Below are 24954 nucleotides of genomic sequence, written 5' to 3'. Positions count from 1 at the left end.
AGTACATCCAAACTTTATCACCAATTATAAACAGAGGTTTTAATTCATGTATGACATTTTAGCTTTTACAATTATGTTATAAATGGGAGTTGCATGGCATAGTGGGTAAGCCTCTGGACTCAGAATGGGTGGGTCGTGGGTTAAAGTCCCTGCTGCTGCACCTTTGAGCACAATACTTTACCCCACTTGCTCCAGTCCACCCAGCTGTATAAGTGGGCATCAGCATGGTTGGGGTTAAGCTCGGAGATGGATTGGCATGTGGAGTCACATGCTTACTAGTGCACTTAATGCTACTGAAATCAGAGTGAGCTGTATGGCTTTATGGGTAAGGGCCTTGCCCTTATCTCATGCTGTTATAGCAGGGTCATTCTCCATGCCAGGACCCCTGGGATACAGAGGCTGGATCCGGGGAACCGTATGGGTTGAGATCTGCACCAGATGGTGTGTCTCTGGTGGCTGGGAATCCTGATATCCATCTCCACCAGGAGATATCTTCCACATCATCTTTTGCCAACACTCACAGGATGGTTTTTAAATTGGGGCTCTCCTTACATGGACTTCTCTTGCTGTAGTATTCATATCAGAGATATTCGTTATCATTGCACATCTGTTAGTGCTCAGTTTTCTCTCTCATTCAACACTGTGTCTCAAAATAGGGAAATGATGCCAGTTCTTTTGTGTTCTAAAACATCTTGAAAACCCACTGAAACACACTTGTGTCTCATTATTATTTTTGTATAACTTTACATTGTATAAGTACATGGAGCAATCACACTGTTACAATTCATGATAGGGCAAACAGAAATTAAATCTATAAGACAACAATAAAGCTAGCAAAAACTGGAAAAGCTATACAAATGCTGTGTAAACATAATGAAATAATAAGTATCCAGATAGCAGAGAAACAGAGCAATAATGTAATGTAATGGATTCCACGTTTCTATAATTATATACTACAGTGCTTGGAAAATCAGAATGTATAAAAGCTCTAGGAGGTGAGAGCCCCAGAGCACACCAGGAAAGACTCATTTTCAAAAGCCCCCCTCCCACACAGCTGCTCCACATTTCCTTTGTCCTACCTCTTATTCTTTTGCAACCACTGGCTTTTAAGCTGCAGGTGCAATCACTCAGGGTTAGCTTAGGCTAGTGTAATAGTTTGCATTTGTCCCTGAAATATCATGCTTTTCCTAACTTGAAGAGAAGTCCAATAATGGGACAGTACAGTAGGTGGACATTATTAAGCATGTGTGGTTATGCTTCAGATACTGTGCACCACACCAGGCCTGTAAAAAAATCTGAACACATTTTTTCATTAATTTCATAAAATATTTTTACAGTATTTATGGGAGAGATCCCCAAATGGCTAAATGTGACATACTGTACACTAACAAAATGAATAGATTTAATGAAGCCCTGAGCAACAGGAAATCTTCTACCAGCAGCTAATGCTCCTGTGCAGGGATGCCCATGTCATCTACTGTTGATAGCAGGTGAATGTTGTTTTTTTCTCTGATTGCAGAGCAGCACTCTCCGTGCCTATCAGAGCTGTTTATTAAAATTCCTGGAATCCAGCACCACAGGTCAGTCCTCAGGAGTCCACTGAGTTACACTTTAAGACTCTTATAAGGTAGGTACAGTGAAATGGGAAAATCTGCAAGAGTACAGCAAGCCATGGTCTTATTTATAACATCAGACATAGATGAAAATCTACAGGTCATTTGACCTTTGGGTACAGTATTGCTTGGGTTGCCTGTATTTTTATTTATCTTCCCCATACTGTTTCATCCAATATTTAATAAAAATCATACTGAAAATGCATCAGTACCTGTCAAATAAGGGTCTAGAGTTCACTTAAACCCCATATATTACTTGGACCCTTTATTATTAAGTGATCACCCATCTAGGTGATGTGTATTCACAGCAGAAGGGGATATTAAACTTCCATTTACTTGGAAGAAAAATATGAGAAATTGCAATAATTGTTGGTAATGATTAATGTTTGGAAATACTGGAAAACTTGCAAACCTTTGCTTCCCTAGGCTAGTCCATGCTGATTTCTTCTGATAAATTCTTCATTGCTGTGCTTCTCTCTGCTATAGTGCATAATGGTTTGATATAATTCATCATGCCAGATTACGTATGAATATACTGTTAACATGCTCCCCTGTGTTCTACTGTAGGATTCCTTCAACATGTCCCAGTTATGTTTTGTCGTGGTTTGAAACTATACTCTGTGAAGTTGCTAAATGTAAGGCTACCTATAAACTGATTGTTTATAGCTGAGGTACATGAAAATAAAAGAAAAAAGGATCCAAAGTTTATTTTCTATAGTGTCCAAGTAAGCAAGTTTTGTTTTATGTCTGGCCTTTGTCTTCTCAAGAAAATTTCCATGGTTCAATCTACAGCAGCAAGGGAAATATATGCAAATTCCAGGGTGATAAAAACACTTTCAACATACAAGTGGAAGTGGTTATCATGAAGTAAGAGGTGCTTTATGGGATCAGACCCAAAACGCTTGTGTTCTGAGATGAGAACACAAAACCTGCTGTGTGAAATACCATTATATAGGGCTTTATCCATGTTTCAATGCTATATTGTGCCACTTTGCAGTTTAAATGTAGGGCTGCAAAGGTAAAATGAGACATAGAACATTTCGTACAGTAGCTCCGCTTTTCCAGCTTTTACCATAATATAAAGTATGTTCACATATAAAGCCATTTACTAAAGCAGAAATCTATTACGGTGTAAGGAAGCAATGCAGACAGTGTGGCCTTTTGTTTCTCAGCACTTGCAATGCAGGCTCTATAGTTCAATCACTGAGATATGAGATTAGTTTTAGCAGCCCTTGGATGAGGGGGATGTCTGAGTAATAATACTGAGAAACATCTGGCTGTGTCTGTGTTTAAAAGCAAATCTTAATGTAATGTTCTCTTCTTTGACAAAGAAATAACAGAGCACCTTTGAATTAGAAACATATAAGAAGGAAATTGTTGGAGCCAGCCTAAATACAGTAATATGCTAGTCAGTTTGAGATCAAGAGAACAGGAGCTGAACTTGACGGGGCATTTTCAGCAGGGCAAAATTCTACTAGGGCTAAGCAGGTGCAAATTTTATTCCATTACAGCTGTCCAAATCTCAAAAATGCATACTTAATATGCACTTCATTCACTGGGATGCTGCTCGAAGGAACTGCAATAATGTCTTCTACACTTTAGACAGCAACAGCTATGTACAAAACAGATATTACTTTTGACACAAGTATTACTTAGGGTTCACTGATTATTGCCCCAATGAAACACAATAGATAGCATTGCAGGCTCAGACCTTTACTCGTGAAAGGAATTACTCTAAAGACCCCACAGTTGCCTCTTTCTGAGTAGGATTCATTTATCTCACCTAATAGCCAATGTGCCACAATTCCCTGAAGAACACTTTACAGAAAGGATGCAATTAGTGCCCTCCTTTCCTCCCTCCTTTCACTCCCTGTGCCTGAATCAAGGGTGTACAGCTTGTTTCCATTAAAACACTGAGGATTTGAGTCAAATGAAACACAAGATTGCTGATCCAAATACAATATAATTTTGTCCATCCATTGAGATTTCCTTTACAAAAGTCATAGAGTCTATCCCTTTGATACACAGGTGTCTCAGAAACGTAATACGCCCCGCTGTAATGCTGACACTAGAAAAGAACTGAGCCTCATATTCTCCCTACTCAGTGTGTAAACTGGCCAAGAAGACTAATTCTAGTTTTTACCACTGCAGAACTCTTCCTTGTCAAGATCTGCAAGAAAAAAATCACATTCCCTCAGCTGTGTGTTCACATAATGTTAGCTGATATGTGCTTTGCAGCTAATTTCTCCCAAGACAGAAAATTAGCTCTGAGTAAATTCAAATGCAAAATAGATCTTTATTCTCAGAAGAAGGGAGAATTCCTCCTGGAAATTATGACGCTTATGATTCACCTCATTGTGGAGTTCAGGCAACACTTTTCTAATTTACTTCATTTCTTTTTCCTTCAGATTCAAAATAAAATGATCAGTGACTATGCAGATAAAAACAATCGCCTCATCTGTGCTGCAATAAAAACAAAATAATTTAATATAATGTTTGTAATATTTTCTCCAGTCTAACACATCTACCACATTGGATAAAACTTGTAAACATTTACTGGTAATAAATATTTTAAAACTACCAAGCAGCAGTTTTAGTCCAATCTAATGTACTGTAATTGTTTTAATAAATCACAGAACAATGCCTTTGGGTGACAATAATTAGTGCATATTCTGCACTGTATTTGAATTAGATCTGTTCTTTCTATGTGACATTCATCCTTATGGAACCTGACCAAAATGCATAATACTGTGTTTATCCCTGCACAGCTCATTGAGTCCTCTCTTGAATCTGTCTGTATGTTTGACTGCAGATGATGATCAAGAAAATAGCCTCACAGAGACAAACTTGGACGAGACTATAAGCTCACTCATTGAATCCACAATCAAAGGCCCTTAACGGTGAGTACAAAGAATAATGGCACATTTAAGTGTTTTTGCAATTTGTTTTGGTGAGGATTTAGCCATGATTAGCTTACATTTGTAGATAATAATGTTTAGAGTTAAGTTATAGTATGGAATACAAATAATACAGAATCTCTCCCAGAGATGTGACGTGCGTGTAGTAGTACTGTATGTTTCAGATATTGCAAGGGGTCTTCAATAATTCACTAGGTCCCTTTAGTGAAAACCCTTACAACATTTTTTAAAAAGTGCTTCCCCGTGCTCATTCATATCTCTTATTTTATACCACCGTGTCATTTCATTTTGAGCCATAGCACCATTTCAATTCAGGCATGTAGCGGAAGTGAGACTGAAATTAAAAATGAAATAAAAGACTGCTTTCTTCTGGACCTGTTGTGCGAGCCAGAGAAGTAATCAATGCTTTTTTCCACAAGTAAAACTCCAGAAGTTCATCGGATTCAGGTGGCCTTCTGTATTTTTCCCTACAAACCACTTTTCCTAGAGCTGCCAGTGTTGCTATAGGAACAGGCAATCGCGTGATGTGCTTCTAGTCCTGATCATGTTATCTCTATGAACTCATTGGGGTGCCAAGAGCTAACACATACGTGAAAAATCTGAATACCACTTCCAACCAGCAAATGTTGCCAGATACTATGAGGAAACGTCAACACCAATCAAATGGAATTACACAAAGAATGGAAAGCATTCCACTTGACACTTGTCTTTTTTCCTTAACTTACTGTACATAGAACAGCTAGAGTCTAAAAGCTGTTCTAAGTAAAGGTTCTCAGTCATTGAAATTATTGTGTGATAGTTTCCACCTTTCTGAAGGCAGCAGGATTTTGACAGCTAGTCAGTCAAACATCATCACTGTGTAATACTCACCAAGATGTGCAAAGAGAATCAGCGAGTTCAGATTTTCTACACCTTTATTTTAAATTTGTCTCAAGCATTAAGAATAAACCAGTGTTGCTTTATGTTAAAAATCAAAGGGCCATGATACTTGCTGAGTAACAGAAAATTCTAAAAGACCTCCTTTGTCAGGTGAGCTCCAGAGAGATTTGCTCACTTTGCTGACCATGAAAAAGACATTGTGCAATGCACTTACAGTACTGTATATATCTTTTCCCTTTATCAGCTATGGACCCATAACCATAAAAGGGTGTCCATTTGATTGTCTTTTAGGCACAGAGTCAAAAAAGAGTCTCAGTGCAGCTCAAAAAAGAGCCCGAGATTCACCAATTAACTATACCCTTACCACTAAAAGGAGAAGTTAGGAAGTACTCAGCAAAAGGAAGATCTACTGTAAATGGAGTTTACAATAAAAAGTGTGGGAGGGATGACAACAGCCAAGTTCAATCAGACTCAGCTCTCAGCAATTCACAATCACTCCTGTCATTTCCTCACCTAAAACATTATCAATAATACATGTAATGCCCTTCTTTATGTCACATATGTTTTTTTGCATCCCACCTCCACCCCATCTGCACCTCTGCAGCTGCCCTTCGGTCACTCCTCACTCCTCTCTCATGGGGGTCCAAGCCTCTTCATCCTGTGCCCAGGAGGTCAGTCCTCAGCCAAGTGTGTTAAGCCAGATTTTGACTAAAACCTCTATAATTCTTTCAGTACACTTAGTCCTTGGTTTCTGTTATTCCTAGTGAAACAATTACTATAATCATGGAAGCATATAATGAAAATCAGTCTACTTTAACAGCCATTATATAACTGTAGAATAAACAATCTTTACCTGTCTGTGTGTCCCATTTTCTCCTCCTCATCACTAATTTTGAGACCTCTCAGCATCCTGTATCATTTTCCTGACGCACTGAACAATACTCAGAACAAACTGAATAAAGAATTCTTCAGCCTCCTCTCAAAACCGCAACAGTTATTTTCAAACTCATGTACTGTATGCCCCCGATTTATTTCTGAAAATAATTGATGTAACTAATGTTGCACACCTGAGAAGATCCAGTTGTTTTGAAAAGTAATGAAGCAGTAATTTTTGGGCTTTAGTTTTGCTGTGGAGAGTGAATCAAGATTTTATTTATTTATAGGAAAGTTGGAGCATTTTTTGCAAAGGAAAAGAAATTCAAACACTGTCCTGCCAGTTTTGTTTCTAATGTACAAAAGACCAACAGGGTGGGAGTTTTGTATGTGCTACTGTATGTTTGTGTGATGTGGCTCTTTGCAGCACATCTTTACAAATTATAAATAATTGAAAATAGATCAATACATTGAAGTATTCTATACAGTAGCTTGCAGAGCAGCTACCCAAGTAATTAGGGTCTAATTCTTTTCTTCATGTCATATCCCACTGAAAAGCTAATATACTAGAGGTGTGTACACCAGAACCATTTGTTTCAGACACTTTTTTAAATAAAAAAGCTCCCAGCTCCCCCATGACCCTAAATTGGAAGGTTAAAAATGGATAGATGATTTCTTGGCGCAGTGGTTAGCATTGCTGTTTCACAACGCTGGGGTCCCGAGTTCAATTCCTGGTGTGATTTCTGCATGGAAATTGTCTGTTTCCATCTTGTTTGTGTGGGTTTCCTCCAGGTGCTCTGGTTTCCTGCCAGAGTCCACAGACATAGTGGTAGGATAATTGGTTTCTGGGAAAATTGGTCCTATTGTGAGTGTATGCGTGTTTCTCTTTGTGTCTTGTGATTGACTCATAACCCATCTAGAGTATATCCTGCCTTGTGCCAATTGCTTGCTGGGATATGCTGTGGCTCCCCTGTGACCCTTTATTGGATAAAATTATCAGAAAATGGATGGATGTTCCTGTATCTGTTCTGTGCTGTAACTTGTCTCCTGAAATCTGTGTAGAATCTGTAATTTTGAAGGGCTGTGCTATTCGATTTCATTGCACCTTTGTCTGCTACCAGATAATCAGAGATCATCACTGAGCACATACCAAAAACAGTGATATGGTTTAAGTAATAACAGTTTCAGGCAATTTTAACTTCATCCATATTACTTTAGGAGTTGTTTTATTAATTTACCCATCCCTAATGAATTCATTGGAAGATAGCAATTAGCAAGAAAAACCAACACAAACTGATTCTGGTGTATACAAATCCACATTGAATTTTTCTGCCCTCTGGGGCTTGAAGGATCAACTGTTCTAACCTTTTTACTTCTCCTCCGTAGTGTATTGTAAAAACAAGCTTAAAATTATTGACACTTCAGCGCGTCATAATACAATTTTTCCCTGAAGAACAAAGAGACATACCGGGTATTGACTTCAGCTTTCATACACAGGAGAAACAAGTTATGCAAAGCTAAAGTCAAAATGCAAAACTGTTTTCTGTTGACTAATATATTTTATGTGGTTACAGAAGATACCCTTAGGAGATGTTTCTTAGCTGAGGTGATATTCAACCATATTTGTAGGAAGCTAAAAGGATCCAAACTCTTGTATATTTTTATTATTTAGGCCAAAAAACAATATCTAGATCTGGCTGTCTGGATCTTTGCCTAACAATAACTAACAAAACAAATATAAAAATTCATTTTTTATAGTAGGAAGAGTTCCATGAATAATGAACTATATACATAGGTTTTAGGCAAGAGAAAGTACATTTGAGCACATGCATACTTGTGACAGAGTGCTTGTTATTTTTCTTTCTCTTACAATGTGAAATACTCCAATATTTCCCTCTACCCTTCTGGTATGTTTGAGAGTGTGTATGTGATACAAATGAAGTGTGAATGATACTTACCCTTTTTGTTGTTCCCCATTGGAGTATTGTGTTGTGTTGGACAACATGGCCACTAGTCACCTTCTGTTTGTAGTTTGTAGTTCCCCACACTGCCACATCAGCAGTACTAAAAACACTGCTGATCTTAAAGGTTACTAGTAGGCCATCTATAAATAACTAATGTATGATTATTTGTTTGGTTTAAATGTATAAAAGCTGTTGCATGACTTTGTTAAACTTTACAGGTTACTCTGGATTTGTATTACGTACTTTATTTGTTTAAAAATTGTCCACCAGATATGAGCAAGTCCCTTTAAGAGAGAAGGGCCCTGGGATAGGAGGGGCTATAAAAGTGACTGGGAGAGCTCAGTATGGAGGAGGGTGCCTTGGAGGAAAGGTGTGGAGAGTACTGCTGTGAGGGTTTTTTTCCCCCCTGTTATCCCGATTTTAAATCCAGTTTTGTTTGCATTTGAAGACTGCTGTATGGGAGTTTCTTTTCTTTTGAGCCAAACCTGGTCACTCGTCCGGTGACGATACTGTTATTTATATTTTAAATTCATTTATATTTATTTAAAAATAAATTATTTCTATTTTAGTAACTCTATTTTAGTTCTTTATATTTTCAATAATGACAACGTAGGTCTGTTAATTGTTTCAGTAGTATTGTCCCTTTGGATAACAAAATTCAGAGGAAATTTGTGTTGCCTTAAAACTACAAAAATGGTTTGATCAAGAAATTGTGTTGTCACGAATACGGCCAACATACAGTTTGTACGAGCCGGTTGCAGCGCAGTGACGGCGCCGCCCTCCACTCCCCTGCGAGCTTGGCCGCCCGGGCTGAGGAAGGTCTTCTTTAGCTCAGCTGGCAATACCCCTGTTGAGCCACACCATTGACTGGGGCAGGAGCAGCAAGGGCACAAGCCTGAGAGCCCGAATTCGCTACAGTATAAATACCCATTGAGAAAAACATCATTTTGATTAGTGCAAGGAGAGTGAAAGACATAACTGCGTCCCAAATAATAAAGACTACCTCTGTCTATCAGCGTAATTGAAGGAGGCCTGCCTGTCAGAGACGTTGCAGAGAGAAGATGCTCTGCGTCAGCAGTCAGCGGACTAATCCAGAGAGAGACTCTCTCTGTGAGGGACAAGCCTGTCCTGGGAGGTTGGAAGAAGGATGCCACACTGGCCTGATTGTTCATCAAATTGATCTGTCTGAAAAATTGTTCTCAGGCAGTAATGGTGAAATAACCTATACACCAACAGAATTACTTTTATTGTAGCTTTTATTTGGCTGTAGGAAAATAATCTTGTCTGATGTTCATTGTCTGACCCAGGATAACATATTGTCAGCTATATACTGGCAAACATGTAACTGCCATCTTCTGTAAAGAAGATAAAGGATACTGCTGAGGTGGCAGCAGAAAGTGGTCAAATATTTAATTTATTGATGAATGCCGTTTCTTTCTTGACAGATCTGATGGAAGACAAAGAGTGTGGAGATGTCATGGTGAGCAAAATACTGGCTGTTGTGTTTTTCCAAAGCAAACCAGTTGAACTGTGGAAGGGTGACAATGTAGGAAGGAATCTCTAATATGTCCTTGGTGAAGATTAGTGGCGACCACTGACATTTTCATTTTAAAAACTTTTTTTCAATTTGTTGCATTTATGAGTGCTAGTTTCCTTTGATGCTTAGTATATATTTAAACTTTCATTTAATCAACCAGGCCTGAGTATTTTTTTTTTGTGCTTGGTTTGTACTAATTAGCTCAGTTAATTACTGGCTCTTAGATGAGTTAAAATGAGAATACCCATATGCAGGGGAAAAGTAAAACATACTAAATAACTTGAACAGTTCTCATATCACCTACAGGATAGAACTCTTTGTGAAGTTCCTTACCTTCTATTTTGAACCCCATGTCTGTGGATTGATGTGGCAATACATGGCAGGATAGAAATTAGGGGAAATTATTTCAGTTTATTGACTTACTGTACTGTACATGGTGGACTTAGACACAGTGCAATAAACTGAGCAGTCTTTCAGTCTTATCGGAGTGCATAATTACTAAACAGACTTTGACATTTCATGCTGTATCAGGCAAGTTAGGTTAATTTAAAATCCTGGCTTTGGGGAAAGTGTAATTCATTCTTACTGAAATCTACAAACATGCACTTGGTGAGCCTCACATACACTGCTTGTAGAGATAGCTACAAGACGCAAATCATTATATCAGCTCAAATTGAGTTTAAATTAAAAAAACATCAAAGGGCGTAGGTGAAACATACATGACTAATGATGTTTAATTTTATCTTAAAGTTTGCAGTCATCTTTAAGGCCTTTGAAATATTAATTCACAGTATTTGACCCCTGACTGCTTCACATTATCTCTAAGTTGCTTGTCATAAATATCCTGTAGATGCTGAGTGTTTTGATTTTACAGATGTGGATGTGTGACATGGCTCTGCAAGTGATCTTTTCTGTGTTAGGTAGTCTTGTGGCCAATTGAATTATTCATGGAAAATCAAAGACCTTTAAAACTTATTTTTTACAGGTGCACATCTTGAGATTTTTCAAGGCCATTCTAAATTCTCAAAATGTTTTCAATTCCTTGTTTAATTGGAGTTACATAAACAACTCGTGTTTCTACAGATTTTGTTAGCACAAATTTGAACAATTATTTAATACAGCTCAACTCATCTTCATATAGTTTTGTGCTTGTTTTGTATTATCAATAATTAAAACTAATGTATATTTTCAGCTTTCCAATTTTTATCTCAGTTTGGTTGTTTGGTGCCAGTTTCCCATTATAATGAATCTAACAATATTATTGGGAAATTCTTCAATTTATAAAAATGATCCTGTCATAGTTATTTATACTAGGATCAATCCCAGACTACTAAAATTACATTATGCTTTAGGATATTTCCTTTGTCAAAGATGATACACACCAGAATACAGAAAATAATCATATGAACAGATTTTATTTGCTTTGTTAGTCTCAAATACATTCTTCCTCTCTTAACAAGCTCTAAATGAGGAGAGAAATAATCAAATATCTCCTCAAAGCTAAATAAAATTGAATTTAATGCCGTATACACAAGTGCTGTAAGTGCTCAACATATAGTGATCAACATATAATGTCTTTTTAAATAATGTGTATATTTTTGGGGATTACAACTACTATCTTCCAAAAGCATCTGAACTGCAAAATAAATATAATATTCATTGTATTTTTTAGTTCCAAACGCGTGCATAGATTTGATCATTTGATTACAACAAAATCATACACTATATGTTTAGTACATATATTGTAACTCTCATGGTCACATATACAAATTTCTGGACTGTAAAACACTTTGCTGTCACAATACGTTTGGAGGACAGTGTATTGCTTTTTAAATTGAGACCCTCCTCTTTGTTCTAACAGCTTATAGCAGATTTCTTTTATCTGTTCAGCCAGGAAAGTTGAAACAGTAGCATGGAAATGTGGAGCACTCCTCTTTCCCAGTAACCATTGCACCTGACTCCTCTTCCACTGCTTTCACAAAAAAGTACCTTTTGTTCAAAAACCAGGTTCTTGAATCCTACAACACAAAAGGTATCACAAAACCGAGTATATGTAAGTACAGTATATATAGATAAATAATTATACACTTTGTATTAAATCTAATCTAGCACAGTCTGGGAAATTAAACTTTTTTATAGACTATATACTGTCTATATACAGGTAACTGTATATAGTTACAGATATTTTTCCATCTACATCCTTATTGAACAAATCATGAATGAAAGAAATAATCTGGAGACAGGCATCTCCAATAAATCACATCTATGGATGTGTGATATATTGTAACTGCTACTAGAAAATTAGCACAGCTGAGCTGCATTCATCTGCATAGTCCATAATGTTGAGAGGAGACCATCATGTTAAGGGGACCAAAGCTAATTATGTTGACATCATAATTAAGTTACATTAAATAATTATTTTAAAGCTCACTTTTTCACAAGAGTCTGTGCATGTAGGGAGCATAAAGAGGGATACTGCAGTCTGTTGTGAATAGAAGTCCAGGTCAAAATGGGAACAATATTCCAATAAAATGGTATCCCTCACGTTGCTACTGTCCACTCCCTCCCTTCAAAAAAATTATAAAAAATAATGTATATTTGAAAAATTTAAACATAAAATGTAGGCCAAAAGAATTGCATTAAAGTTTAAAATATGAATGTTCAAAGAAATTAAGTTAAAGGTTTGCACCTCTCCTGCCTGAAAAATATTTACAAAACACAAATTTACTTTTTTTTTATTCCTATTTTCATGTATTGCAACCTAAACCATGCATGTAGAGTGGTATACATTGGTGCTATTGATTAAGAAAAGAAAAAATTGGTAGCAAGGGGCTTTGGTAAGCATGATACAGGAACAAAATGAGTTTTCGTTCTTTGATCACCTCATATATTTTGGAAAAATTCAATTCTTCCTTCTTTATTTGCTGAAATATCAAATTAATGCTTCTGGGTTCCCTTACAAGACCCCATAAACTATAAATTGTCTTCCCAGATTCCATTGCTAATCATCTCCTCCTACTTAATCCACCCCCAGACTCTGGGCTCTAACTCCCTGTATAATATAATAATTATATATACTGTGTCCAATGTTGCAGTGTTATCCTGTTTCCCATTCAAATGAAAACTCCAACTCGTGTTAATTCATTCCCAAGCTCAGCTATTATTTCTAAGCATGTTGTTGAGTACAGCTCTGACATGATGGAGTCACAGGCTGATACCAAAGTTCTTGGCCATGTGAGGTACAGTGACAAAGCAAGTAGCTGTTGGGGTTACTATAAAAAAAACAACTAATGGTCAGGAGGTCACTAGTTCAAGTTAGAGTGGATAGGGCAAGGATATAGAAATCTCACATTCAGTTAATATATGACTAAATATATGACTTATAGGTCACCTGCTTCTAAAGATTGGTAGCATCTGCAAGTTATTAGGCATGTAATATGGCTTAATTAAGAGAGCCTTTTTAACAGTTACCAGAGACTGATCCTGCATAATCTCTAAATTATTTAATATAACTAATTAATAAATAATAAATTAGATTCAAATTATTAGAAGGCTTTAGATATTTATAACACGATAGTGTTGTAAAAAAGCCTGTTGGATTGGGGCTCTTTGGAAACAAGGCTGGAGCCCCCTGTACTAGCGAAAGGGTGCATTATTAGAAACAGGCATTGTAAATGAAAGCTTATTAGGCAATACTGAAGTGGTATACATAACATCATAACTAATATTTTATATATAACTGTAATATTATCATTTGGTCATGGTGCATGGAGCTATTTAAATTATGAAATAGTTTGTGTACTCATCCTCATCCAGAACTCATCAACAGCTGAATTACAAAGTGATAAAGAAAAACTGTTACAAAATCAAAATCCTTCATAGCTGTTGCAGTGACATTTTATGTAACGGACATACTGAAGCATAGGACATTTTTTAGGCAAGTTAACTTGAGTGATCAATGTAGAGGGTTCCAATTTCTGCAGCATACTGATGGCACAAATGTTCATTAATTTAACAATTTAACATAGTTAATCACATTACCCGCACCTGACCGTCTCACTAATAAGGTAAACTAGTATGAATGCAACAGCCAAGTTTACTTGAGTGTCTTAATCAAGAATCAAAAAGACACCTAAGACTTTCAATGACAGTGTCATCACAACCAACCAGCACTGCCAGTATCACTTTTGGGTTTGAGTTTGTGTTTGAGTGGTCTGTCCTTGTCTTGCAGGATCCTAGATCTAAAGGTGCTCATTTCTCAGGGAAGACTGCACAAGACTCCTCAAGTCAATGGCGCTTCAATAGGTGGTATACACTCAAGTCACTGTAGTTTCTCTTCAGTAATGTGACAATCTTAAGTCAACAGGGCCAGGAGAATCCCACTCAGTTACTTCAGTTCTCCCATTTGCTACATTCTCTTAACTGAGACACAAGTTGTAGTGGGTGGGACATTCACATTAAAAGCCCTACTCTGTCACCTCATTCTCACTCAGGACTACTAGCATCCAGTACATTCTCTCAACTTTAGCTCAACTGGCTGACGCTGTTTGGCCAGAGACAATACTCTTAAAAAGCTGAACCCCTGACAGCAGCAGCCAGTTTGCATTTTTCCCATTAATTACATAATCCATGACCACTAGCATGGCTGCTGATGTTAAAGCCAAGGAGTACTCAAGATTCAGCCAGCATTATCTGGACAAGGGGAGAGCACACTACTGCACTGCCCACTAGTGATACTCAACTCCAACAACTCTGGCTCAGGAAGCCACCCAATATTCTGCAGTACACCAAAATCCATTGAACCTGGCATACAAACTAACCAACCTCCTCCTGTCCAGCAGCTAAGAAGCACCTCAGGATTTAAGGTGTGTTAGTACTCCATACTCACCAAGTCTCACAGATCTGCAGCTCAGCTTAGTTTAGGCACTCACACCAACTCCTTTCACACATGTGGCATGTCTCTACTTCTGGGAGTTAATTACTTACGTGCAGCTGTGACTCATTCCACAGCTTCTTTCAATGAGCAGTTAGCTTTCCTGACAAGCATCCTTTATTTTTTTTTTTAAAAAAGTGGTTTATTGTGATGCTCATTCTATACAGCAGTAATTGTTGAGCAGGTTTTCTATAATGTGAGCATGCATTTTCTTCTAGTTTAGTCATCAATGTCTATCTGTGAATATGTTACGGAGGCTATCCTTTGACTAAATTGTTTTCTTACAATGAATCTATGTAGTCTTTTACTATATTAATGTTATGTCTGCAAGTATGGTGTAATTAAATTATAGAAATAAAAAATAACTTCTGTGTACCAGAATGACACCTTCTCTTCTATCATTAAAGAAAATTACATTTGTACCAATTCTGTCTTATCAAGGCAGCTTCACCACACAGTCATGAAAAAAGGGTGTTTTTTCATAATTGATTTTCATTCATTGAGATAGTGAAAGGGTGTATCAGTTTATACATGTGAACTCATGCGTTATGTAGGAAGCATTGATGCAAAAATCAAAATCAAATGGCAATAAATACTAAATCTTTATTTAGTTTTTTTCTGTTAAAAACACAGAAAATATACAGAATTGTTTTTTTTCTTTTTCACAGACAAATACAACAATGCAAACACTGTCATGCAGTTGGTTTGTATAAACATTTTACCTAAATGCCAAGAAAGGAATGCATTAAAAGAGCAGGGCTTGTGCACAGCAGGCTCGTATCCTCAGCATATTATACTGAAAAAGAATGGACAACACATTTAAATCACAGATAAGTAAGCATGCAATAAAATTGTTTTCCATCTTCATTCCATTTCATTTTCATTTCAGAATTTCACTGCAAATACCCACAGCTAAACCTTTACCCTGAACATGGGAACACGTGACCCCAGCATTCATTTCTGTATCATTTAATTCCTAATGTGTCAAAACAGAGTTGATGAATACAAATAAGGGGACTGGAGGTATGCATTTAGTGATATTCATATCCTAACTACATTTGCATTCTTATAAATTTTCAAATAAACCATCCATTTCAATGAGCAAGTAAGTCTTCACCTCCACTTTATCAAAAGGAGCAGGTTCTTCAGTTCTACAGTGCTCTCTGACTTATCTTAGCTGCACTGTACGTTAAAGCTTAGAATGTAAAGTATAAGAGCTTTCTACCACTATAGTTTCATCTATAAGAACTTCACTTTCCCTGAGGGGTGACCTGAATTCAACAAAGCACTGGTAAGGCAGTGCTGCTAAAAAAAACCCAAAGCACTATGAATCCCTAGTATTAACTTTCAAGTTTAACCACAAATCTATCAGCTACGAATGATGTTACCTACATGTACATGTACTTGCTAGTAAGGTTCTTTTTCATGCCTTTTCAATGCAATGACAGAGAGAGCAATCCCTCATTCCCTGCATGAAGCAGAGACATGTGATTTTGCACATAAAATGTACACACACCTTTACAGGTACGTTTTATTATTGGTAGTGGAGTAGAATGGGAACTGAGGTTCCCAAAGATGCTCATGCTAAAGATAACATTTCTGTGACCTGAATGGGTTTCATTTTTGTGTCGCAATACTACTTTGTGATATAAGCCTTGCAGCTCACTGGGGTGTTCTTGAACAGCGCCTTGCAAAAGTATTCAGACCCTTGCAAAGCTTTCATTTTTTTTTTTTGCTTTAAAGCTTTTAGCCATGACACTTTGAAGTAGCAGTTAATATTTGTTAAATACACATACTAGTCCAGACATTCAAAGCAAAAAGCAGAAAGACGCAAATACATCATTTGAAATAAACATGGAAAAGTCATGATTGCATAAATTAAATTAATTGCTTCAATAAAATTAGGTGCATAAAATTACATTAATAAGCCATAAAGTTTCTTGAGTGACCTATGTCTGTGTACAGTACTAGTGGTTCACGTGATTTCAGAATGAATACAACCTGTCTCTGTAGGGTCCCTAATGCAGGTCGTGCATTTCAAGCAAAAACCATAAACACAAAGGATCTTTCAAATCAACTTGGTAATAGATTACATAAAGGCACAAATTGGGAGTAGCATATAAAAACATTTTGAAGTCCCTTAATGCAGTATCTCATTAAGACGTATAAGACACACAGAAACTGCCTAGAACCAGCTGTCCCTCCAAACAGAACATACTGTACAGGCAAGGAGGAAACTGTGAGAAGAGGGAAGTCACTGTGAGGCCTATGGCAATTTTGAAAGAGTTACAGAGTTCAGTGGCTAAGATGGGAGAAAATGTAAATGGGTCAACAATACCCTGGTAACTCCTCAAAGAAGTCTTGTGTGGAACTGAACAAGATCAATCTCAAATCCTGCAAAGCTCCTAAGTGATACTGTAAACACATGGTAAAAGGTTTTGTAGTCATACAAGACAAAACTGGAAATATTTTGGCCTAAATGCAAAACTGATGCAAATCCAACACAGTCCATCACTTAGTCATGATCATCCATACTGTCAACTATGATGGTGGCAGCATTATGTAATTAATGTTTCTTATTACCAGTGACAAAGCTTGTCCAGACGGACAGGAACATACAGCAGATAGAGCAAAGTACAGGCAAATCTTAGAGGAAAACGGCAAAAAAAAAACGTGATACCAAGTCGGTGTGCAAAGTTGGTAGAGCCTTACCCAAAAAGACATGCAGCTCTAACTGCTGCCAAAGGAGCAGCCACTAAATATTGAGATCACTCATCTGAATGCTTATGCAACATGCAACAATTTCAGTTTTTCTTTTCTGTTTTTGCTGACATTTATTGTAACTTATGTTGGCCTTAGTTATCTTCAGGTGGAGAACTCGGGTTTTAAATAAAATAGGTGTATGCATCATTTTGTAATTTCATAATTACAATGGACCACCTTTGGAATGGCCTGAATAATTTTGCAAGATACTGTATATTTAACACTACGGATGCTACCAGCTCATTTAATTGCACAGTAGTGAGAATTATATTAAACTTCACCCATGTTGAATCAACTCTTACTTAAGAGTTGAATCAATTTCCCTTACTTAATTACTTAATTAACAGACACTTGTCCTTTATGTAAAGCATGTTTACATGCTTTTACTGAAGCAACCTAAGATCCACCATTTCTGTATTTCTTGTACATACTGAGGATTCTAATGTCACTAAGTGTAAGAGTTTTCATGTCATGAAACCCAAGATGGAGTGGGTTTCTTGTAATCCACTATAGGCTCCATATAACCTTTTGATGATAAACAGATAAATTACTGCTCCTAAAATCCAAGCTCGTTTTTGTACACACTCATGTGCTTTATAGAACGTATAGCTGCGAAAGAGCACAGAAACCAGCAGCTGAGTGTATAGACATGTATCTTCGGTACAGAAGATACTGTGCACATTATCTTCTACACCCACCTTGCCGTCTACTTCATGTCTTTATATTCATATATATATATATATTTTTAAATTATAAAAAATGTATCCCTGAAGTTGTAAATTACTAACTACAGGGTATCCAGTTTAATCAGCAAATGTATATCCATCCATTTTTTTTTCTAATTGCTTTATCCAATATAGGGCTGTGGGGGAACTGGAGCCTATCCTGGCAACTAAAAGGTGTAATGCATGACACATCCTAGATGGGATGCCAGAGTACAAACAGACACAGACAGGCATGCATCCACATCAGGGCCCAATCATCCCCTGTCTTTGGACTATGGGAGGAAACCAGAGCACCCGGAGGAAATCAATGTGAAAACTCCAACATTATGAGAAGTAGCATCTTGAGATATCATAACATTAATGCCACAGACCTCACTCCTAACTTTCAAAATTCTTTTGAAGACCAATAACAGGAATACATAACGGACTTGGACAAAAGGCTTACTTGCAAGAGACGCTTGCAAGACACTACTTTCCTCATTTTATACATTTTAAATTGTAGATTTTTATACATTTTGCACTGTATTTAGATTTTTATCATACCACGAGGAACAGCTTTTTGTTCTTCCTGAACATTTACTTCCTGAAAATTCTTTCAACAGCAGACTTGCTGATGCAAACTGGGCTACACACCATGTTGTCAAGCCATTCCACAGTGAAAAGAGCAAAGACAACAGAGCATAATCTGTGCTCTCCCTGGGCACCAGAAAAGATCATGAAAAGATAAGGCTTCAAATGATGAAAAACCACCCAAAGCTAAGTGGATCAGAAAATCTCTCCTGGGAAATGTAGCACTTTTGTATTAAAAATTGCAGGTCCAAACAGTCACAGATGCACAGAGTGAAGTCCAGCTGTGGCAGCACTCACTGCCAGGGTCAAGGAAAGAGCCCATTGCTCAGGGTGCAGGGACAGGAGAGACTGAGTGACTCACAGCTGACTACTGCACTGGCTCCTTCAGGGTTCAGCTGGAAAGCTCCCACAAGCGCCCTACTTTGAAAGCATTGACGTCAACTAGCAGGAACTAATACAGCAATTACAGCTACCTCCTCTTACAAATGCAAAGAGAACAACACCAACAGAAAACCTGTCCACAGGCTTGTAAATCTGAATCTGTTTTTTTTTTCCCCACTCTGTGCTAAAACAGGAATATAACACCAGCCTGCAGACTGCTGCTGAAGTGTTAATTACAAGTTTGTAGAAAAAATGTTAGCAACCTTCACATTCATGCGGACAGTGTTCTGTGCCCATGTTACATTTTACTACTGTCAAGGCTGATTATTTAAACACCTGGCTTTCACCGCAATGCTCTTCTCTAGTGCACAGACATTTCTGCAGTACTTTTGTACATTACTCCATATCATAGGAAATTCCACACATTTTCTGTGCAAATCTGAGGAATGTAGACATAATAGACACTGAAATATACATGTCACAAATAATTATGGATAAATGCTACCTAAATGGTGTTTTTAACAAAAGTTCTTGAAGGGTGGTGGCAACTACGGTCTCCCTCTTCACTATGTCTCCAATAATCCTCCATGACATCACTTCCTGTAAAACTAGAAACATGACAGTAGGCCTCTTGCTCTTGCTGACACGCGTCTTTCTCTCCTACACCCCATCACCACCTTTGCAGCTACCCCTTGGTTAACGCCTCTCTCTGTAAGGGGGTCCTGACAGCTACCTCTTGGTTAATGCCTGTCTATGCTTAATTCAGTCTGTAAGGGGGTCCTGACTTCAGCCTGGTGTTTGGCCCTCAGTCAAAGTTTACCTCACGCCTCAACAAACATTCCTAACTGCATTTTCTTACTAGGGGATGTCACTGTTATGTTAAATTTTAACAACATTGAAGAAATGTTTTTTTTTAGAATATACTGTATCCTAAATTAAAACAAACCTTAATTTAAATTTTATCAAATAACTTTATAAATCAGTCTACCTTTATTTTTTCCCCCAAAAAACAGCAGCTTTTTCAGAAGCTTAACTGAGGTACAGGAAGAAAAAAGGGATTCTCTCCAGATTCTTTAAATTGTTTGCAAGGGAACCACTGACATGGATTTGTCTGCTTGGAAGCAAACAATAAATAATTAAATAATATATATATATGATATCAACTTACTCTACTAAATGGCCATAAAGATGTGGTTTATCCTTTGAAAAGCAATCTAATATTTAATCAGAAGACTGAAAATGCAGTACCTATCTTTAAGAAATGTGAAAGAACTTATTTTCCCTACAGAGGGCAATGAAAACCTACAATGTATTTAAAAAACCTGCAGCTACTGTATAAACTTCACTGGGATGCGGTCTAACAGTAATAATGCTGTCTTTACAATTATACCCTCCAACCACTGCTCAACTCTAAAGAAAGACCATAATTTCTATAATTACTTCTGTTCTGCTGCTGTTAATGACTCGTTGGAAAAAACCTAAAAAGAACAAAGTACACAAAGTTCTGGGCTATGCAAGTGTATTCACACTGTATTCACTTAAACCACTGTACCACTGTCAGCTATAATATACTCCTAAAAATAAAATAAAAATAAGATCATTTACTTGCTTTAGCATGGCTATATAGATCACTCAAGAGTATTATGAATACCTGCTTAAAATTAACCACTATGTTTTCTTATTTGAACATAAAAATATAATACTCATATGCACACAGTCTTGAAGGTTCACTGTTCTGTGTTCAAGCAATCTAATATACAGTAGTATTTGGCTCTAAAGAGTACTGGAAACAAATGGTTCCTGGTGTGTCAGAAAACAATTTTAGTTAATGACAAAGTTCAAAGTTCTATTTTATGCCAGAGATCTAGATTTTAGGAGCTTTTATATATTTCATAAACACATTCAATTTATGAAGCTGACCTTGGCAGGAACATTTTAAGACTTTTACTTTGAAATGATATAGGGCAGAAGAATCGGTTTCTGTACAAGCTCAGTTCTGTCCTAGAGACTAAGTGCCATTACCTCCTTTAATGGGTTCTTCCAACTGGGCCAGTGATAAACCACAGAACTGAAAAGAAGCAGAGAAAGGCAGGGCAAGTGCAGCCTGTAGTCAGGAGCACTGCTGTGCAACAGATAAGAAGCACAACTGTAGCAATGCAGTTGTATGAAACCCCGGGCCTGGAACCACATCGTTCTGAATGTTTTCATTGTGCTTTCCCCAGCCAACATGAAGACAGCAGCAAAGAATCACAGTTTTTTCACACTGTACAGGGAGGCCAAGTCGTAGGAGATGATCTGACTCTAAATCCTAGTTTTAAAGCAGCAGACTTGAAGTTTAATTTTTTTTCCCCATGATGTAAACAGTTCAAAACAGTTTTTTTTTCCTTTCTCATTCTTGTGCAATTCCCAGCCCAGACCTCAGCCATCCAAACAGAAGTTTCTTTTTACATCTTTGTTCTCCTATTCGGGGGTGTTGGCAATGGAGTTGGGTGAATCCACTATTGGGATCTTCGGCGCAAAGGCCTTGTAGCTGTAATACTCCACCACTTGCTTCGGAACCTCAGCCAAAACACACTTCGCCAAGGCAGCAGGAGAGGCCTGCGGAACACAACACACAGAGACCCAGAACAGGCCAGGTCACCACACATTAGGCCTATCTAAAACAACATTTACAGCCAGATACCATGTTAATCAGTGTCATCATTAAAGTGATAAAGGAACAATGGGTAGCACTGTACCTTTGTCCCATTAAAACATTGTTAATGTGACAATGAAACTTTTTTTTTTAGTTTCTAGACAGAAGATAAAAATGATTTGTCGAAGTCTCGTAAGTCACATCTTCAAGCTCAGCATTTTAGACTTTATATTTTAATAGTTCAATCACAGTCTGATGATGATAAAATGAGCCAATGAAGATAAAGGTATAGTGTATTTAATACTCTAGTGTTTAGTGTTAACTTGCCTCACTGGGGACATTAAAGAAGGGCCCAAGCACCCTGCGCTTATGAGGAACGAACCAGAGAGCTGCTCAAGGGTGATGTGCCAGCAGGTGGGATCATACATTTTTTAACATTTGCTCTTCACATTGTATTGCACTGCCCAGGGCTTTATTCAGATAATGGGTATCATTTGAGGTGTATGTCTAGCTGTATATGGGCAGAGAGACAGGTAAACAGATGACTGAAGGGGATTTTATGGTTTACTCTAGCTAATTCCTTGATAAATCATTAAAAGTTCCAACACAGAAACAGAGCATAAGATAGAAAGAAATGGAAACACAGAAGTAGGAAAACCATCACTCTCCTCTTCCTCTAAGCTTCTGTCATGCGAAAGGATCTTGTTCTGATATCTTAGAGATCAGATTCTGGCTCATAATTTAAACGTCATTACAGAAAGCTTGTTGTCCTGTTTATTTTAGGAAATTCTTATATCCTTTGTTGCCGAATCCTCAGGCTAAAGTCATTCTCTCCCATTTTGGTGTTGTGTTTTTAGAATAGAGACAAATTTCTATATTAATCAGATTTAGTGCTTGTTGATGTTTCTACTGAATGACCTTGCATGCAATAGATGACTTATAGGCCTATAATTATTTGGTTCAGTTTTCTCCATTTTAAGGATAGGTATTACCAATTTTACATCTGTCTCTAGAGACTGCTAGTAGAGTTTCTTACAATATCATCAGATCCTAGAGATATGTTAACCCTGAGTTCTTCTAACAATTAATACATTTTATTTTGGTAGTTAGTCACAGAGCAGAAAGAAGGTACTGGGCCACATTTGGCTAAACAAACACAAAAAAAATCTTAACCACTGTTTATTGTGATTTGTTCTGTTGAAGCACCTCCATTCTGTTCATGAACTATGGCCTCTTAATTATCAGTAAAGCAGAGTTAATTGGTTTAACTCTGCTTAGAAAGAAATGCTTCCAAAGAAGTTACGTCTATTGTGTAGCCCTGCAGCTCCTGCTAATAAAACAGTCCTGCTAATAAAACATTCGTTCCATCGGAGCCCAGCTTGGAAAATTTTCTGTTGGACATGGAATGTCACATTGCAAAAGGCAAAGGCAACGAATATTAGAATATTAGAAGCCGGGGAGGGGTGCCTTTTGAACTCTCTGATGTGTGCAATTTCAAATTATATGTATCCACATTTATGGCACAGGAAGATGTGGCCTGATTTAAATTAGTCTATGTACTTCAGAGCAGAACTATGAAGGCAATCATTTTTCCTATCCTGGTGATATTTAAACCAATGCAGTGTGTACCTGTCACCCAAAAATCCATTAAGGAACATCCATTTTATAAGTGGAAAACAAAATATAAAATATTTTCAAGGTACTTTAGGGATATGATGATGTTCTATATAACACAGAGATTTCTTCTAGTGATTTTAATATTGGTTGGTTTATGTTATTCCTAAAGTTATTCCTAAGTATTCATATTGTAGGATGAAATTAAAATTTCAACAGAGCATGACCACTCTCTGAGAGACTCATTTTTTCCTACAGTTTATTTATTCATTTTAACATTACATTAAACATTGAATCTAGAGTCACTTTTTTGGCACTAGTCACATTACAGCCATTATTTAGGTGTTGGCATGTAAAACCTGGAGTGTAATGAGATCATGTAGTGGGCTCAAATGACGAAATGAGCCATATTTGAAACAATCTGGTTTTGCCGACTTGGCATGGGTCCAGGAACTGACCGTTTTGAAGTCCCTGAAGGGCACAAACTGCACGATGTCCCTGAGGACTGGCTCTCCCTTCGGCGAGCGGAGGACCCCATCGTCCCCATCCAGGATCTGCATGTCGGTGAAGTCCGCATTGCCCACTCCCACGATGATGATGGACATGGGCTGGTAGGAGGCTCTGACGATGGCTTCGCGTGTGTCAGCCATGTCTGTGACCACTCCATCCGTGAGGATCAGCAGAATGTGATATTGCTGGAATCAGGAAGATTGCTTGACAGTCACGCACACCACATCAAGGGGGGTACTGCTTCTTGTTTTACAAGCTGAAAATTACCCTTTTTGTGCTATTAAAGCGTCTTCAATTTCTACCTACATGGATGTTACAGTGGTTGCAACACATACTGTAAGTAAAACTTCATTTACAAATCATGGAGGCTTTAGATTTAAAATCTAAATCAAGTTTGATTTTTTTGTTACAAAAGTACTAGGAACAACATCAACTTTTTTTTCTACAGTCAGTCCAAACTGGGAAATATTTTGAAGATCCCCTTTGTTTTTAAACCATAATATAACTTAGATGAATTTACAATTGAATTATCCGTTTCCGCTTTGGTACATATCTTAATGTCTATTCTGACAACCAACACAAGCCTTTGAGACTGCACAAATATAGAAATCTAATAATACATTAGGATCATTCAAAGGCTCATTGGGCTAATTTATCATTCTCATTTCTCTTTAACACATGGTAAGACCTTGTACATCAAGAAATAGCAAATGTGCTCAAAAATACTTTTACATACTCTAGGGGTTTTACTTTTTCCATCAGTAATCCTTCTCTCTGGGTGTAGTTTAGTTCGTTAAATGACTTATTATGGCTCGAAAGGTCAATATACTGTACTTTTCCACCAGTGGAAAGCTTATTTCCAGTATTGAAGGTAAGACTCACTGAGGCGTCTTTGGACTTCTCCTCCCCAGCAGCTAGCTTGGCCACCCTGGTGATGATAGGTGCCACGTTCGTTGGGCCATACAGCTGGATTTTGGGAAGGCAGTTCTGGTAAGCCTCCACTACCCCTTGGATACCTTTACACGGGAAATAGACCGAG

At 37.5% G+C, this 24954-nt stretch overlaps 2 protein-coding genes across 2 annotated transcripts in view; one reads left to right on the top strand and one right to left on the bottom strand.

The window, feature by feature from the left end:
* Positions 1–14034, top strand: part of LOC148817126 (serine/threonine-protein kinase Nek11-like) — a 56459-nt gene extending 42425 nt beyond the window's left edge. The window contains exons 13-16 of the mRNA XM_088939091.1: positions 1520–1580; positions 4426–4513; positions 9693–9727; positions 14016–14034. Of these exons, the coding sequence (XP_088795217.1) occupies positions 1520–1580; positions 4426–4511 (147 nt within the window). The 3' untranslated portion in view covers positions 4512–4513; positions 9693–9727; positions 14016–14034. The remainder of the gene's footprint in view (positions 1–1519; positions 1581–4425; positions 4514–9692; positions 9728–14015) is intronic.
* Positions 14035–16456: 2422 nt separating this feature from the next.
* The window catches only part of cpne7 (copine 7), a 49521-nt gene continuing 41023 nt past the window's right edge, over positions 16457–24954 (bottom strand). The window contains exons 13-15 of the mRNA XM_088939090.1: positions 24798–24931; positions 23864–24100; positions 16457–21754 (exon numbers count right to left, since the gene is read on the bottom strand). Of these exons, the coding sequence (XP_088795216.1) occupies positions 21617–21754; positions 23864–24100; positions 24798–24931 (509 nt within the window). The 3' untranslated portion in view covers positions 16457–21616. The remainder of the gene's footprint in view (positions 21755–23863; positions 24101–24797; positions 24932–24954) is intronic.

The sequence above is a fragment of the Atractosteus spatula genome, chromosome 21 (genome assembly GCF_055471065.1).
Source record: "Atractosteus spatula isolate fAtrSpa1 chromosome 21, fAtrSpa1.hap1, whole genome shotgun sequence".
NCBI lineage: Eukaryota > Metazoa > Chordata > Actinopteri > Semionotiformes > Lepisosteidae > Atractosteus > Atractosteus spatula.
This window is presented reverse-complemented; position numbering and strand designations above follow the sequence as displayed.